This window comes from Rhincodon typus, chromosome 9, assembly GCF_021869965.1.
Source record: "Rhincodon typus isolate 14 chromosome 9, sRhiTyp1.1, whole genome shotgun sequence".
Lineage (NCBI taxonomy): Eukaryota > Metazoa > Chordata > Chondrichthyes > Orectolobiformes > Rhincodontidae > Rhincodon > Rhincodon typus.
In genome coordinates this window covers 55,615,637-55,632,736 of record NC_063340.1, presented here as the reverse complement: position 1 = coordinate 55,632,736, position 17,100 = coordinate 55,615,637, and the positions used below count along the sequence as shown (strand labels likewise).

Genomic DNA, 17,100 nt, shown 5'->3' with positions numbered 1-17,100 from the left:
ACGGGCCCTTCTTTTACTCAGCAGCTTCCTGTGCAGCACTTTCTCAAAGGCCTTCTTGAAGTCCAAGTAGGTGACATTCATTGGCTCTCCTTGGTCTAACTTGTTCATTACTTCCTCAAAGAATTCTAACAGATTTGTCAGGCATGACTTTCCTTTGATGAAGCCATGTTGACTTTGCTCGATTTTACCATGCACTTCTAAGGATTCAGAAATCTCATCCTTCACAACGGACTCCAAAATCTTACCCACGACTGAGGTTAGGCGAATCGGCCTATAATTTTCTGTCTTTTGCTTTATTCCCTTTTTAAACAGGGATGTCATATTAATGACTTTTCAGTCCTCTGGGACCCTCCCTGACTCTAGAGATTCATAAAAGATCACCACTAACGCCTCCACTATCTCTTCAGCTATCTCCTTAAGAACTCTGGTGTGTAGTCCATCTGGTCCTGGTGATTTATCCACCTTCAGGCCATTCAGTTTTTCTAGCACTTTCTCCTTGGTGATGGCCACCAAACTCAGCTCTGCCTCTGACTCTCTTAAATTTTTGGGATATTACTTGCATTTTCCACTGTGAAGATTGACGCAAAGTAATTATTCATTTCCTTAGCCATTTCCATATTCCCCACTACTATCTCTCCAGCATCATTTTCTAGAATGTCCACTTCTGCCTCTCTTTTGCCCTATATACATCTAAAGAAACTCTTACAGTCCTCCTTTATATTCCTGGCTAGCTTACCATCATATTTAATCTTCTTCTTCCTTATTTCTTTTTTTTGTTGCCCTCTGTTGGTCTTTGTAAGCTTCTCAATCCTCTGGTTTCCCATTGCCCTTCACCACATTATATATGTTCTCTTTTGCTTTCATGCCATCCCTGACTTCCCTAGTCAGCCATGGTTGCCTCATCCTCCCTTTATCAAGCTTCTTTTTCTAGGGTGGAATTTTTGCTATGTCTCCTGAATTACTCCTAGAAACTCCCACCATTGCTGTTCCACTGTCTTCCCTGCTAGGTTCCTCTCCCAGTCAATTCTGCCCAGCTCCTCCCTCATGCCCCTGTAGTTGCCCTTATTTAGCTGTAATACCGTTACCTCTGATTTTATGTTTTCCGTCTTGAATTGCAGAGTAAATTCAATCATATTATGATCACTGCCTCCTAAGGGTTCCTTCACCTTAAGGTCCCTTCTCAAGTCTGCCTCATTGCACAACACTAAATCCAGTATTGCCTGTTCCCCAGTGGGCTCCACCACAAGCTGCTCCAAAAAGCTATCTCGTAGACATTGCACAAATTCCTTTTCTTGCAATCCACAATTTTCCCAATCTGTCTGCATATTGAAATCCCCCATGATCCCTGTAACTGCCTTTCTTACACACCTTTTCTATCTCCTGGTGTATCTTGCACCCCAGCTCCTGACTACTGCTTAGAGAGCTGTACATAACTCCAACTATGGATTTTTTTTACCTCTGCTGTCCCTTCATTCTACCCACATAGATTCTACACCATCTGACCCTACTTCGTTTCTTACTGTTGATTTAATTTCATTTCTTACTAATAAAACAACCCCACCCCCTCTGCCCACCTGCCTATCTTTTCAATAGGATGTATATCCTTGAATATCCTGCAACTCATATGTTTTACTTGCTACATTCTCCAATGATAAAGCCAATTGTAGTGCCTGCTTGCAGTCCAATTGGGCTTCAGATAGTAGGTTCTTCTGCATGGTTACATCATTAATCCCACAAAGCAACCGGTCTCTAAGCATCTCATTAAGGGATAAACCAAAGTCAAATGCATCTGCCAGTCACCTTAAACTCGTCAAAAATCCTGGCATGGATTCACCTGATTCTTGAATTGCAAAGTGAAAACAATAGTATCTCAGTGTTGAAGGAGGCTTGGAGTCATAACTAAATCTGTCCACTTATGAAAAATTTTAGTATCTGATGCCTCAGGGTAAGTTAGGGTGCTAATAATTGAAAAAGGTGCGGATCCACAAGCTGTGAGGAGAATTAATTGTTGCTTTTCATCTGCCCCAATATCGTTTGCCCGGAAAAAATAATGCATTCTTTCCACATGCTGGGCCCATTCTTCGATGGCAGAGTCGAACAAGTCAAGCTTGCCAAATAATGGCATAATGCAAAAATGCTTACCCCACTCAAAGACAACTGTTGCAAGCAAGTTTCTTCAGGAATCTGTTTAAGTCTCATTGCTACTGAAGTAACTCACAGATGCCGGTATCCCGTCACCAAGTCGCTCTTTATTTATACGTGTAATGTCCTTAACTTTGGCACAGCCTAATTAGAGTCAGCACACAGAGTGCCAGAATCTCTGAAATTTCTCTTTTTATCTGTCAGCCAGGGCTTCCTGATTGGACCAGATTAACAGCCCCAAACAGGGAACTCATTTTCTATGATGTCCAGCTGGCTGACCTTGTTACAATCACTACAGATACTGTAAAGAGGAAGTGCAACATGAATAAGAGGGGAGATGGTAGCACAGTAGTAATCTCACTAGACTAGTAATCCAGAATCACAGGTCAATGTTCTGGGGATATGGGTCTGTAACATATTATAACAGATAGTGAAATTTGAATTCATTAATAATCTGGGATAAAAAGCTGGTTATATGTCAAATACGTGATTAAAAATCCATCTGGTTCACTCATGTCCTTAAGGATAGACATCTGCCAATCTTATCGGGTCTGACTTACATGACTCTAAACCCATAGCAATGTGATTATCCCATAATGGCCTCTGGACAATTAAGCATGGGCAATAAATGCTGCCTCAGCCAGGATGCCTGCGTCCCATGAACTAATTTTTAAAAGATAAACATTCTATATAGATAGGCAAATAATGTCTTAGTGCATTTGAGTGAAGAAAACCGTATTTTAATGGTAAATTTAAACAATCAGTCTCTATCTTACTAGAACATAATTCAGTTAGATAATCTGAATACTTATTAAAAACAAAATCTAAAAGAACAGCTAAATAAAAGTATAATACTGCTGATGCTGGAAATCTGAAATCAAAAGAGAAAATAATGGAGAAAGCAAGACTGGCAGCTTCAGCAGAGAGAGAAACATGGGTAATGTTTTGAGTTTGATATGATGTTTCTTCAGGATGACTGCATACTTGTTGGAAAGGGGAAGATAAGGGCAGGGTTAGTGGTAATGTTGGGAATCCAGGATACCACTTAGAAGTCAGCCATCATCTCTCAAACGACAGCTGTGTTGTCACTGCAAAAACTGCAATAATTTCTGGAAAGGATAACTAAATAAAAGAAACACTTGGCAACCAAGATTCTCAGTCTTGTGTACAGGAAGTGGAATGAAAAATAGACATCCTTCATTGCTTGGGGCAGAAAGTCCTCCAAACATCTACTTGGGAAGCAATGGAAAGAGTTGATTAAGAGCATCCATGTCAGAAGCACTGCCATGAAGGTGGCTACAAAGCAAGAGAAAACAATCAATTATTTTACTAGATTTGTTAAGGTTAGTTGAGTGCTAAAATACTTTTTGGCTATAACCGATAATCTCACATCATTTATATGATGCATAAATAGCATTCTTGCCTCTAAATTAAAAGATTACACGTTCAAGTTGTAGTCCAGAGGCTTGAGCACATTATCCAGGTAGATACATAGGTAACAAAACAGATTTGAAGTGTGATATTTGCAATATAGTGTGGATGCTGGGAACCTGAAATAAAAAAAGAAAATGCTGGAGAAACTCAGTAGGTATGGCTGAATCTATGCAGACAGAAGCAAAGTTAACATTAAGTCTAATATGATACTTCTCAATTCACATATCAGCCAGACCAGATAAAAATCACAGATTTCTTTCTCTAAAAGATATTAGTGAACCACATAGATTTTCATGAGAATCAAAAATAGTTTCATGGTCACTAGCTTTATATTCCTGATTACTTATTGAATTTAAATGCCAACAGCTGTTGTGGTAGACATTGAACTAATGCCCACACAACATTAGCCTGGTTCATTGGTTTAATAGTCCAGTACATCAGCATCTCTCCTAATCTGGTTATAATGATCAAAATTCATACTGGGTTGTTCTTGAATTCCTTTTAAAATTAGTTTTACATTAAGACCAAATGAAAAAAAAAAATACACAGTTAATATTTGGCACCATTAATGGGCCAGAGGGTTTGGAGTTTATTTTAGAAATGATATTACTTGTGTTACTTAAGAGCATTTACGCTAGTTGATAGTAAAGAAATCAATCACCAATTACATATTTTGTCTATGGTTTAAGCACATTAACTAATTTTAATGTACTACTGAAAAAAAATTACATCTAATTCCTAAACTGATTTCCCCACACTGTAATTAACAATGCCTTTCATATATTGAACTAAACTCCCACATGAGGAAGAACAATAGAATGAGCTTTAAAGTGAATCATGGCAATGATGCAAAACCAAAGAAGGAATTGCAACATGTTTTCTGTCAATAATTCATATTTCTTTGACTTACTATTATCGCGTAGGAGTATAAAATACCTAACATCAAATTTACCTCTATTTTGTTCTTACAATTACATTTAACATTAATATAAGCAATGATGATGTGGGGGCTTTCTATGAATCATTAATGTTGCATAAATCTGTGATTGTGTGTATTATGATCAATTGAGAACCATTTGTGACATTAACTGGAAGAAAAACAAAACAAAAATAACCCTTTTTAATAAAAAAAAGTCAACACTGCTCCAGGACAAAAAGAACATACCTGTGGTTTCTTCCTGCCTACAGGTGGCAGTAGCCCTAACTGAGGAGAGGTGCATGGAATTTCAGGTATTGATGGATCCACAAGACCCTCAGTGATGTCCTTTTTCCGAGATGCATTGGGAGTCAATGGCCTGACTTGTTGCAACCTGCACTCCATCTCATTTTGGCACAGCAAATATGGAGAGTTATATATACCTGGAAGCTAGGGAGAAAGGTAACACATATTAACTCCCAGCTATGAAGCAATGCACAAAAATTTAAACTTAAAACTTGCAACAACCCGAAAATGAAAACAAACTGTACAACTTACGCTAATCATGGTTAGATGTAGTTCATGAACTAATGTACCAATAAATAGTTCCATAAATACATTGGAGCAATGAAAATGCAACTATATTTGGCATTAAACTATTACTTGTACAAACTCTGAATGGCATATAACAACCTCGCATCAAATTTAATCAATCAGAAGAAATTACAGATTTGTGCCAAAATTCTAAAGCACCATACGCTAAATGCTTGTGCGCAAGTCACATATTTCTTCTTCATAACCATTCAAGTTTTGTCACAAACTTGAGCAGCCTTTTGCCAGCAGTGGCCTGGGAATCTATTTTCTTTGGCAATTTTCTAAACCGATAAAGACTTTGGGGAAATCTGCACTTGCTGTTTTAAAAAAAACACACCTGGGTTCATGCTGTACATTCAAGCTAAAACTGAACTCAATAAAGCTGTTGAATTCTCAGGAGCGACCCTGTTAATAGCTTCCTTCTGACCTCTCTGCATCAAGTTCTACTTCTGGCTAGTGTACTGATCACACAGTGGGGCAAATGAGCTGTGAAAACACTGATATTTTTAAGTATAAAATTCTGATTGTCATGAAAGAGAAAATGAGTTATGCAGGAGACACACTTTTGGCACTTTAAGTCCCCCTCCATCAGAGGAATTCATGCATGAACTAGAATATTAATTGCAGCAGGTCAAGCATATCTGCAAACGTGCCTTTTGTTGGCTAGTCATCCACTGAATAGCATTTAAAGTCTGGACTCTTTTGCAGAGCTATCAATCCATCAGTCAGCTTCCTCCCCAATCTAGATGTTTTTCATATAGGCCTTTTATAATTAGGGCCACAGGGGATGGCAAGAAAAGGCACAAGAAGTTTAATGACCGTAAAGAAGTGCATGAAGGAGATCAGTGAATGAAGTATTTGCCAGAGATAGGATTGCTGAATCAACACTGACCAACATACTTCATCATAATTATCAAGACATGCAACTGCCACGAGATTTATAAAAATCCCACTCAGCAAATAATTGACCTGATGTTAAGAAGAAGGTGGATTGTTAGCACATTGTCACAATCCAACATGCAGTAAGATATTCAAGATTTAATTATTCTCAATGAAAACTCAAAAGGTAACATTTCTGCTTGCCAAGTGCACAATTACACTTTTAACTGAATAGTTGTAAACATTTATAGGTATTCCTGAGAGAAGTGAAATTATACATTGCCATGCACGTTCATTCTTTCATCACGCAAATGCTTTGTAAAGATTACTTAAACAAATACCATAATTAATGCAGAAAGTAATTGCTAAAACAAGCCACTTGAGAAGCAGAGATGACCTAATACTAACTATGACTTTTACTTCTTCAAATTACTAAAGGTACAGTTTGAAACACAGAGATAAACCATATACTTCCCCAAAAAACCCTGAAAATTAAGCCAAATTTGAACTAAATGTAAAACATAACAATCACAAGTAACCTTATGCATTTTAAGTATAAATATGCCTACTGGAAGAGGAAACTAATTTTAGAACTAGACAAGTTTCTAAAGGGTACCTAAATGTTCTATTACAAATATTTGGAATTATTACAGTATTGAGAATTAAGTAGAGCAGGAAGATCAGTAGCATTTTATAATTGATTCTTTTGGTTAATCTTTGAAGAAAACAAAAATGTTTTGGTTTGAATGTGCAGTTTACAGAGAGGCAGAGCTTGTGTGTGCAATCTCAGCTATAAATTAGAATAAGCATTGCTTCAATTAAGATTCCATGAATAGCCATCATTTTTGTCATTCTCTTTAACCCCCTAATTAAAGTTATTCTTAACATTACATCAATTCCTTTACAATATACTAAATAATAATTAAACTAAATGTATAATATTTCTACCATAATCTGTTTTTGTTTTGTTTTCTGAGATAGATAATAGTAATTTAAGTATCATAAACTCCATGCTATATTTACTGTTACATTTTGCATTTAAATATTATTAAACTATCTTTGGAGCTAAATGCATTTTCATGTTATATTTTGCATTCTTTACTGCTGTTTCAGATTCATTCTTTGTTTTCATTAATGAAATTTTGTTGTTGGAGAGTGCACAAACTTTTTTTAGTAACTCAAATTACCTACAATGTTCATGTAGTTATCCTAAACATTAAAGTATGCACCACAGCACATATAAAGGAACATATTCATGATATCATCCAGCCAATACAAATAATTAATCTTGGAAGATAATTAAATTTAAGTTCACACAAGTTGAGCTACTCCGAACTAATTATACTGTTGGCATTTTCTAGCAAAGACATTATATAGCAAATATAAAGCATTACATTCCAAAATTAAAATTTTTTAATTATTTTGAAATATATTAAATTAGGAACAATTTCAGTCATTTGTACTTAATTGCAATATCTTCTTGAAAGCCATTTAATTTTTCACTATAATTAGTTATTTTGGCGATTTTTAAACATTACCTTTAAAAATGGCTATATCATAAAATGATTTAGAAGTAACAATTAATCAAACTTAAGTTGATACATAAACTACTCAAAATGGATATCGCAGATTTGAAGAATATATTTGGCTGCATTCTGCTCTTATGCTCTTATGCCACAAATTATTTTAACAGGTTGACGAGCAGCAATTGTTGTGTTATTATAATTTTTGCTCTACAACAAATTAGCCTTTATTATATCTTGTTTAAAATTCTATGAAAAAATGTTAACAGACACAATTAATTGCCTTCTATGAGCTGCATTCAAAACTGATTACTTGATTGAGGTGCCTATCTTTACAATACACCTGTTCAAATACATACTACCTATTGCACACAATGCTTTGTAGTCTGCAATTCAACAAACAGCTCTATGTGTTAATTTTAGAAACTCTAGGAATGCATTAAAAGGGTAATCTTCTGCTTGTCATATGACGATGATTTGCAAATGAGGATTTTTGGCTTTTTAAAGCATAATTTATGCCAGTGTAATTTAAGGCACTGTAAAATAAAAAGATGCACGTGCTGCTGTGGGTGTACATCAGACGTGCCTGACTTAACATCTAAGTCAAAAACATTACAGCTCAGCTGATGCTGTATGTACAATTAAACTAATAGTTATTCCATAAAAGATGCATGGTTTCTAAAAAGCGCTGTTGGGATAGCTGAGATGATAGCACAAGCATAAATACATTATCTTAGCTCTATACTACATGTGAAATCATTCAGTTTCTATACACAGAATGATTGGATACAGCACTCCTGGATGTAGTTTATGTGTTGGCTTTAAAGGAATATATTTAATTACTTATTCCCATTTTTAACATGCAAATGATTCGAATGCTCACTGAAAACGTTACGTACAGCACAAATTTGGGAATGACAGACTGGAAGTCGAACGTACGCCTTCTAATAGATTTTAGCATCAGCTGGGAAGGGTGACAGATACTTTTGATCCAAGGTTAGAGGATCATTTGGTAAGGAACATGTATTTGAATGTGGCACATTGATTTGATGCCAAATAACGTTCAGCAATTTGTACATCATTTTGTTCAGTATGAAGTTTTCTGCGAAGGAGACTAGTGCTAGGTAAAATAATTCACCATTGTGACTTTATGCAAGGTTATACGAAAAATTAGTATCTTTGACAGCCTTATCTCACAAGATGATTGTTTGTGCAGTGGTGGTCAACTGTGTGTAAAACAAGATGTGTCTTGGTGCATATTTTCTGCAGCATTTGTTGCAGAAGACGACATCGGGAAAGGTGGAGTTTTTGCTGGGCTCTGTTTTCTCTGGGCCCACTGACCAGTTCACCACATGGTAGGTCTCTCAGTACATAACCATCACCCACCTCATCAATATGGCCAAGGCAGTGCTGACATCATTGGCTTAGCATTGAATGTAAGCCAATGAAATTAGAATGTATCTACGATTCCTGTTAGCATACCCCTTGCCCTACTGAAGTTATGACTGAGATAGCAATGGTGCTAACTGTTCAGTCTTTTCTTTGCAGAGTATATGGTGTCCAGGTCTGACAATACTATAATGTACTGAGTGTGACTGAAGAAGTATCAACTTAGTTAATTTGTCTGCCCCAAAATATTCCACACCATATTTGTAAAACCCTGAGGTGCTGAAATTAAATAAATTAGTTTACATCTCAACTTGGAAAGTTTGGGTAAAAAAGGAAACATTAACATTTTTATTGAATAATAATATAAAATTACACTCACATGCACAAATCCTATTAGAGTATTTATGTGATGTTACTTTAGAGAATGCAATCAAATGACCACAATAACTATAAATTTGAAACCGAGACTACAGAGAGTTTAGGCATTTTGTACGCTAGTTTTTTGCTATCCATCACTGTCAACATTGATTATTTGTTCACTTTAATACGGTAAACAGAGGATTTTACAAAATTGAAATCAGCTAGTGAAAGTGAAGGTAAACCGTCAAATTACTAAGGATTTGAGCTGTTAATAAGATCTGAACTTTACTGAATTCTCAGAAAGCTATTACCTTATATCTAATGTCAACGTTCCTTGAAATTCACTAATGTTAAGAGCCTGGACAAAAGATCAACAAGACTGATCATAAATGTAGATGATATACAAATGTTAATCAGACCTACAAATCCAGCCTGCAAATAGGATGATAAAAGGAAAGCTCTTCCCAAGTAGTGTAAGAGATATTTTTAGAAGCTTCAAATATTTTAACATAACCCATATCAGAGCCAATGAAGATCTGATCATTTACGTAGTGGTAGTTAAGAACTGAATTGTGAAAGCATAGGCAGGACTTGATATCTGGAATAGGAACAAAGCTTTACACTAAATATAACAATAGGTTTAAGCAAGAAACACTTTGAAGAATCACACCTTCATCAAATCTCCAGCATTATTACTATCTCACAGGGAAATTACAAAGATTTAACTCTTTTAGAATGTAAACTTAGTTACTTTCCTAAACTGATGGTAGTTGTAATTTTTAGCATTATAGATTCATATTACTATGTCCACCTTTCAGCATTTGCATCATCTTCTTTTAGCTTCTCCTATTGTAGTTGGTGTCACCACTGGTTATTCACACTTCTCCATCTCCTTGCAACAACCCAATCCTCTTCCAGTCCTGCTTTATTAAATTGATCATCACAATGTGTTTTTCAATCTAGTCTTTGGCCTCCCTCTTCTGCTTCCTGGTAGTCCGATTATACACCTCATCACATTTACTGTCTTTCCATAACAGATGATTGTACCACTTCAGCTACTTTCTTTTACGCTCCCACAATCTTTACTGAACGTCTGATATGTTCATTCCTGATGTTGCTCTTTTTCATTACTCTCCCCACCCATCTCAGTTTCCACATCTAGTCATTGTTCCTTTCTTCTAGATATTGCCTAAATTTCTGCACAATTAAACAAGTTTGATATCACTACCACTGTAAGCTTCAGTGATATTTTTCTATTACATGATGCTCCACTACACTTCTTCCAAATACTTCAATCAGAGCTAATCCTTTACTTAATTGCCACTTCTAAAAATTCAATCTTGTACTATCACTGACCGCAGGTACTTTAAATTGTTAACTTTCTCCAAGTCTTCACCCATAATCTTGAACTTCCATTTACTGATCCTTTTTTGTAGATTGAAACTGGCAATTCATAAATTATTCAACTGAATTTTTTTTACATTGGAATACTGTGTGATACTCTGATTCCTGAACTTGGCTATCTTTGATAGTCACATTTGAGCATCTCTGGAAGGTAGGGCATCAGTTAAATACGCAATAAAGTTCAACTGGGATGTGACAGAATAACCTGTTGACAATCACTATAGATGCTGCGTTCATGAAATAAAGCACTTGAGTAAGGTAGGAAAGCACTGTCAATAGAAGTGAAATTTCACTCCAAGACAGTCGAGTTATTGAATGAGAAATCTACTTGTGTGCATGGTAACAGATTGGAGATAGGAATAGAGTTGTTTTTTTTAACTGAAATAAATACTTCTAGCAGAAAGACTTGTCTTTTAACTAATAAGTTTTAAAGCACTCTCAAGTGCATAATTAAATGACTTTTATCCACCACGTCTTTTTTTCTGATTTCAAATGCAGTGGTGGTTTGTTTAATTTCACAGAATTTCTCAAGCGAGTGTCATTAGATTATTGTCATGGCTGGCCTGTATCACAATTTAGGATAACACTGCAAATATGCACTTTCCAGCAGTGATAGTTAGATAGTAAACAGGATTAGATTTTTTTGCCACCAACTCTGGTATGTTCCTTCTCCAAACCTTCCCCACACTGATCCTCCCCAAATATGATCTAATTCAGCACAATGCAGAATTGAAATTTAAAATCTTCCTTTAAACACTGATTATCACATAATCAACTCATTTTTATAATATATCATTAGCTGAGTTCTGCAAAACAAAACTGAAGAAGTAAAAATAACCCCATTCGTGACATTTCATCTTTTGGAATGTGGCACAACTGAGGCTACTTTTCCTTTAAATTATATAACAATATCTTGGCTCATTAACATAAATGGAGAACAATTATTTAAAAAATGAATTACATTTCTAAATTAGTTGCAATTATCTCTGGCTGAGTTGGAGATTAACATTTTTCAGTTGTGAAATTGCCAAAGTATTCTTGATACGCACGAACCACATTAAATTGCTTTGTTGCAAACAGTTGACTTCTCTTTCATATTCTGTCTTATGAACTTAGTTTTCTCTCCTTAAGAAAAATGTCAAAAATTTGTGAAAAGATCATCCAACTGCATTCACAAGGGAATAATTGAAATGAGTTCAAGCCCGGCAATTGACAGAATAATAATGAAGACCCATTAAGGAATTTATAATTCAAAGTCAGATGATATGTGCATGAAATGGCATACACAGACGATGTGTTTCCGTGAAGAACCTGTTTTCAATGAGTGAATAGGATCCAAAAATCAATTGTTGATCAAGGCATGCTGTTTTCAACAATCAATCTGACAGTGGCCATACACTTAAAAAAAAACTGGTTCAGTAAAAACAGGAGGCATAATGGCTTATTTGTACATAGTATAATTATTTTCAATAACAATCTTAAAAAAAGAGACAAGCACAGAAACAATCACATTATTTTTAGCTTTCCTGGCAATTGACTCCAGAAATCAAATGTGGTAAAATACAAATATAAAATCCACTATAAGCTTGCGCTATTTTCTCATTCTTATTAAACAATATTAATGGCAAATTGTTTTCCTTTCTCAAGATGTTTCTTTAATCCCGCTCTTCCTAAAAGGTTCACATGTATGGTTGATTGATTCAAGAGCCCCACACTGCATAATGCAAATGGTCCTTTCCCATATAAAGTCTTCACTGAATTATGTTAGCAGACAACTTCATTTTTCCTCTTGTGAGGCAGAAGAGATAGGGTTATCAAACTTGCTCCAGAAAGTCTTGGCAGTATACAAGAGCTTCATTGCTGAAATCAAACTTCACATTCACACAGAACCTCACATGCTGTATTGTAGACACTGCAAGAGTGCACTAAAACCCCCCTAAAAATTTATGATAATAATCCTAATGACTGGTACATCGACATTACAGCCATTTAGCTGTGCTCAATTTAGCATATTTTAGGCTGTTAATTAGGTTATGAATTCTTTGACTCCACCACATAATTTTCTGTGGAAAGAATAGAAAGATACAACTACTTGATTTTGCAGGTCAAGCAAACCAAGTTGAATCAATTTTCAATTAGCATCCAGACATACCCATTATTTCATGGTTTCTGCTGGAAGTGAGAAACAGCATGGGCTCTGGCTGAAACTCAACAAGTTTGGCAACATCTGTGGAGCCTGAAACAAAGTTAATAAAAGCAGAAGTTGCTGGAAAAGCTCAGCAGGTTCTGAGTTCTGAGGAAGGGTCTCTGGACCCGAAATGTTAACTCTGATTTTTTTTCTTCACAGATGCTTCCAGACCTGCTGAGCTTTTCCAGCAACTTCTGTTTTTGTTCCTGATTTACAGCATCCGCAGTTCTTTCGGTTTTTATTGAAACAGAGTTAATCCAATATAAACTAATCCAATACAAATCTTTTTTGGAACTTGTTAACCGACTACTTCATTTTTCCACTTGTGCGGCAGAAGGTGAGAGTTATCAAATTGCTCGAGAAAGTCTTGGCATTATACTTCTCTCAGAAGCACTGAGGCTTTAATAAAACTGGCCAATTTAATGTTGCAGATATATAACTGGATTTTTTTCCAATTTAGAAATTAACATTCTATACAGTGCTGTTACTCATCATTTTATGTGTCATTGCGATCTTAAAAACTCTAGCTGGTTTATATGCAAGGAACATCCTAATATATACATAAATATAAACTGGAGTGGATACCTAAAATATCTGTGGTTTTAAAATAAATCTCCAAGAAAAATATCATGCTGCAGCACTTTTAAAAGCATTCCTCATTCATGAAGTGAAATTATAGCCTGCAGATTCTGTGGAAACCAGTTTGTAAAGCTAAAGTAAAATGCTCAACACTGTTGTCAATCTAAAACAATTGGATCCAGTTAAGTGTTAAAATATCCAACCTGGCACCAAAGAAACTGTGCAAAACATTAAGATTTTCAAAATTTTGCTGGAAATCATGCCTGAAGTCATGTGTCTATAATCAAAAATGTTTTTGATATCCTAATAATATCCTTTGTGGTGGAGGTAGCATTCCTCTTAAATCAGTGTAGAGTTGAGCAGATTGAAGACCTGTGGCCATGAGGCAGAGAGAAAAAAATCACAGCACCTTTAGATGAAAGTGAAGTATTGCCTTCCTTTATGCCAGATTGGGGAAGTGGATCAGCTACCTGAGCATGAAATTTACTTACCTATCTAGTCAAGGCCAATTTATATCATTATAGTAGCTATGGAATCAGAAGGAGGATGAATTACTTGTGAAGTAGAAAGCAGCCATTGACCTGCTTGAAACTGGAGTGAAGAATTGCAGTGTGGCCAAAACTGCTTCCAGTTTCAACCTAAATGGGAACTGAATTGAAATGGCATCCAAATTTCTTGTACAAACCTAAGTGAGACAGGCACTGTTAGTTTAAAATTATAGAAACTTTCCAAAATACTGCTATGAAAATCCCAATATCACATTGTGACTGTTTGCATTGATCTTAGGTAGACAGTTTAGGAAACTTCATGCTCAGGAGTTTGATTATAATTAAATATAATTTTAGTCTAATGGGTCCAAGACTAGCATTTGAAAATTAAGCAAGGGCAATTATGACTACCTGAAAGCAGGGCTAAAGTGAACTGGCAAATTAGGCTAAGGGATAGGTCCATAGAGATGCAATTGCAGACATTTAAGGAAATATTTCATAACATGAAAAATAGAAACATTCCATCAAGAAAGAAAAATTCCAAGAGGACCCACCAAAGATGGTTTAAATAAAAATGTTAAAGTGAATATCATATTTAAAGAAAAAGCATATAATTACACAATGATGAGACAAGTTATAAGATTGGACGACATATTTTTAAAAAGGCAAAGGATGACTAAAAAATTAATGAGAAGGAAAAAAATTACAGTATGATGGAATGCTCACAAGAAATATAAAAACAGATAGCAAAAGTTGAGATAGATATTTAAAAAGAGGTAACAATGTGAGCATTGGTCCTTTAGAATGTGAATAAGGGAAATTAATAATAGAAAATAAAGCAATGGCAGTTGGTTGCACAGGCATTGGTCTTTACTATAGAGTATACAATTAACATTTTAGAAAAAGGAGAAAAAGGTAGGGAAAGAGAAAATCCAGTAACCAGGGAAGTGGCATTGTACAAATTGTTGTAGCTGTGAGCTGATGAGTACCTTGTTCCTAATAAACTTTGTCCTAGAGTATTAAAGGAGAGGTAACTTGATGCATTGTTTTCAATTTTCCAAAACTCCCTAGATTCTAGGAAGATTCTGTTAGATTGGAAATAGTGGAAGTAACTGCTTCATTAAAAAAAAAAATGCGGAAGAAACAATAAATAGGGAAATACTGGCCAGTTAGTTTAACATTTGAAACAGGGAAGATATTAGAAATAATTTAAGAAAACACTATTTTCCAGATCCATTCATTTTCAAAGATGTCATACTGGACTCAAGACATTAACTCTGTTTCCCTGTCCACATATGCTGCGAGACTTACTTAGTTTCTCCAAAACTTTCTGTTTTTATTTCAGATTTCCAACATCCACAACGGCATGCCACCAGTGCTGGGTCTCAATTTTTTTAATATTTATGTAACTGATTAGGATGAAGGCATAATTGTTAAATTTGCTGATGACAGAAAGACAGGTAGGAAAAAAAAAAGTTGTGAAGAGGATATAAGGCGACTACAAAGGAATATAGAGAGTTTAAGAAAATGGGTAGGGATCTAGAAAGTGGACCAGAATGTGAAAAAAAAGTGAGATTGTCCATTTAGGCAGGAAGAATGAAAAAACATTCTATCTAAAAGGTGAAAGATTGCAGAGCTCCTTAATGCAAAGGGATCTGAGTGTCCTCATGCAAGGATTGCAATAAGTTAATAAGAAAGTACAGCAAGTAACTCAGAAAGCCAACAGAATTTTATTGTTTATTGCAAATGGAATTGAATACAGGAGTAAGCAGGTTATGCTTTAGCTACGTAGGGCATTGGTAAGACTGCTTTTGGAGTACTATATATGGTGCTGGTTGCTTTATTTAAGGAAGAATGTAAATGCATTGGAAGCAGTTCAGAGAATGTCTACTAGACTAATACCCGCAAAGGGTGGGTTTTCTTCTTCCAAAGTGCACCACCTTGGTTCCATGTGCTTTAACCTTCTCAATCAGTCTCCCATGTGGGACCTTGTCAAAAACTTTGCTAAAATCCATATAAACTACATCAACTGAACTTCCCTTATCCACGCACTTGATCACATTTTCAAAAAATTTTAACAGATTTGTTAGGCATGACCTCCCTCTGACAAAGCTATGCTGACTCTCCCTAATTAAGCCATGCTTTCCAAGTAGGTATTAATTTACTCCTTCAGAATTTTCTTCAATAGTTTCCCTATCACTGACTTGAGGCTTACCAGTCTATAATTTCCTGGTTCATCTCTACCACCCTTCTTAAAACATGGAACTACATTTGCCATCCTCCAGTCTTCTGGCATTTCCCCTATGGCCAGAGAGAAATTAAAAATTTGTGACAAGCAATGGGGTGAAAGGTTATCAGGGAATACAGCGCAACCAGATCAGCCGTGACCTAACTGAATGGCAGAGCAGCCTTGAGGGGCCAAGTGGCCTACTCACGTTTCTAATTCATCTGCTCATCTTCAGTTTGTTTTTACATCATTTCATTTTCAGTAACAGTGGGGGAGGGGGAGGGAGTACCTGGATCAGAATCAAGAAGTCTGTAGCTCTAATATATTTTGGGAATGCCTTGAGGTTATGAGATGAATTATATGATTACACCATCATTGTTCCAGGAGACTGAAGTACACTAACAAAAAATACCCAAGCATAATGTATCACACTTGGCTCTCTAAAATGATTCCCAAACTAAAAAAATCCTTGAATTAAAAATTTAAATACTTCTGTCCAAATACTTCAGGGTCTTAATCACTTACAGCCTACCCTATAATCTTCTTTATTCTACTAAATTTTATCTCTCATGTATCCTTGACTTTTATGGCACTACCATTGATGAATTTGCCTTCTGCCATCTCGATCCAAAGCTCTAAAATTACTTCTCAAAACATCTTCACCTCCTTCTATCTTTCAGATGCCTCTTAAAATTTACATTTTTGACCAAATTTCTAAATGGGTTCTAATAGCTCATCCTTTGTCTCAGATAAATCTTTTTGTCTGATTATCTCCTGCAAATATGTTAAAGGTGATACATAAATTAAATTGTCATTGTCACCATATTTGGTATTTCAGGTTCATTTAGAGATGTTATGCCAATTTACAAAATTTTGGATTCGTCATACTTTGAGAATAAAACTTTGTTTGACAGCTCTTATGACTGTGCAGAATTAGTTCATCTTTATTAAAATTAATAACTATTTTAACTTTTCAA

The 17,100-nt window shown here is 35.5% G+C and overlaps 1 protein-coding gene across 1 annotated transcript in view; it reads right to left on the bottom strand.

Moving 5' to 3' along the window:
* spata17 (spermatogenesis associated 17) overlaps positions 1-17,100 on the bottom strand; it is a 261,991-nt gene that overhangs the window by 229,537 nt on the left and 15,354 nt on the right. Inside the window, exon 4 of the mRNA XM_048601329.1 lies at positions 4,742-4,942. Coding sequence (XP_048457286.1) covers positions 4,742-4,942 — 201 coding nt within the window. The remainder of the gene's footprint in view (positions 1-4,741; positions 4,943-17,100) is intronic.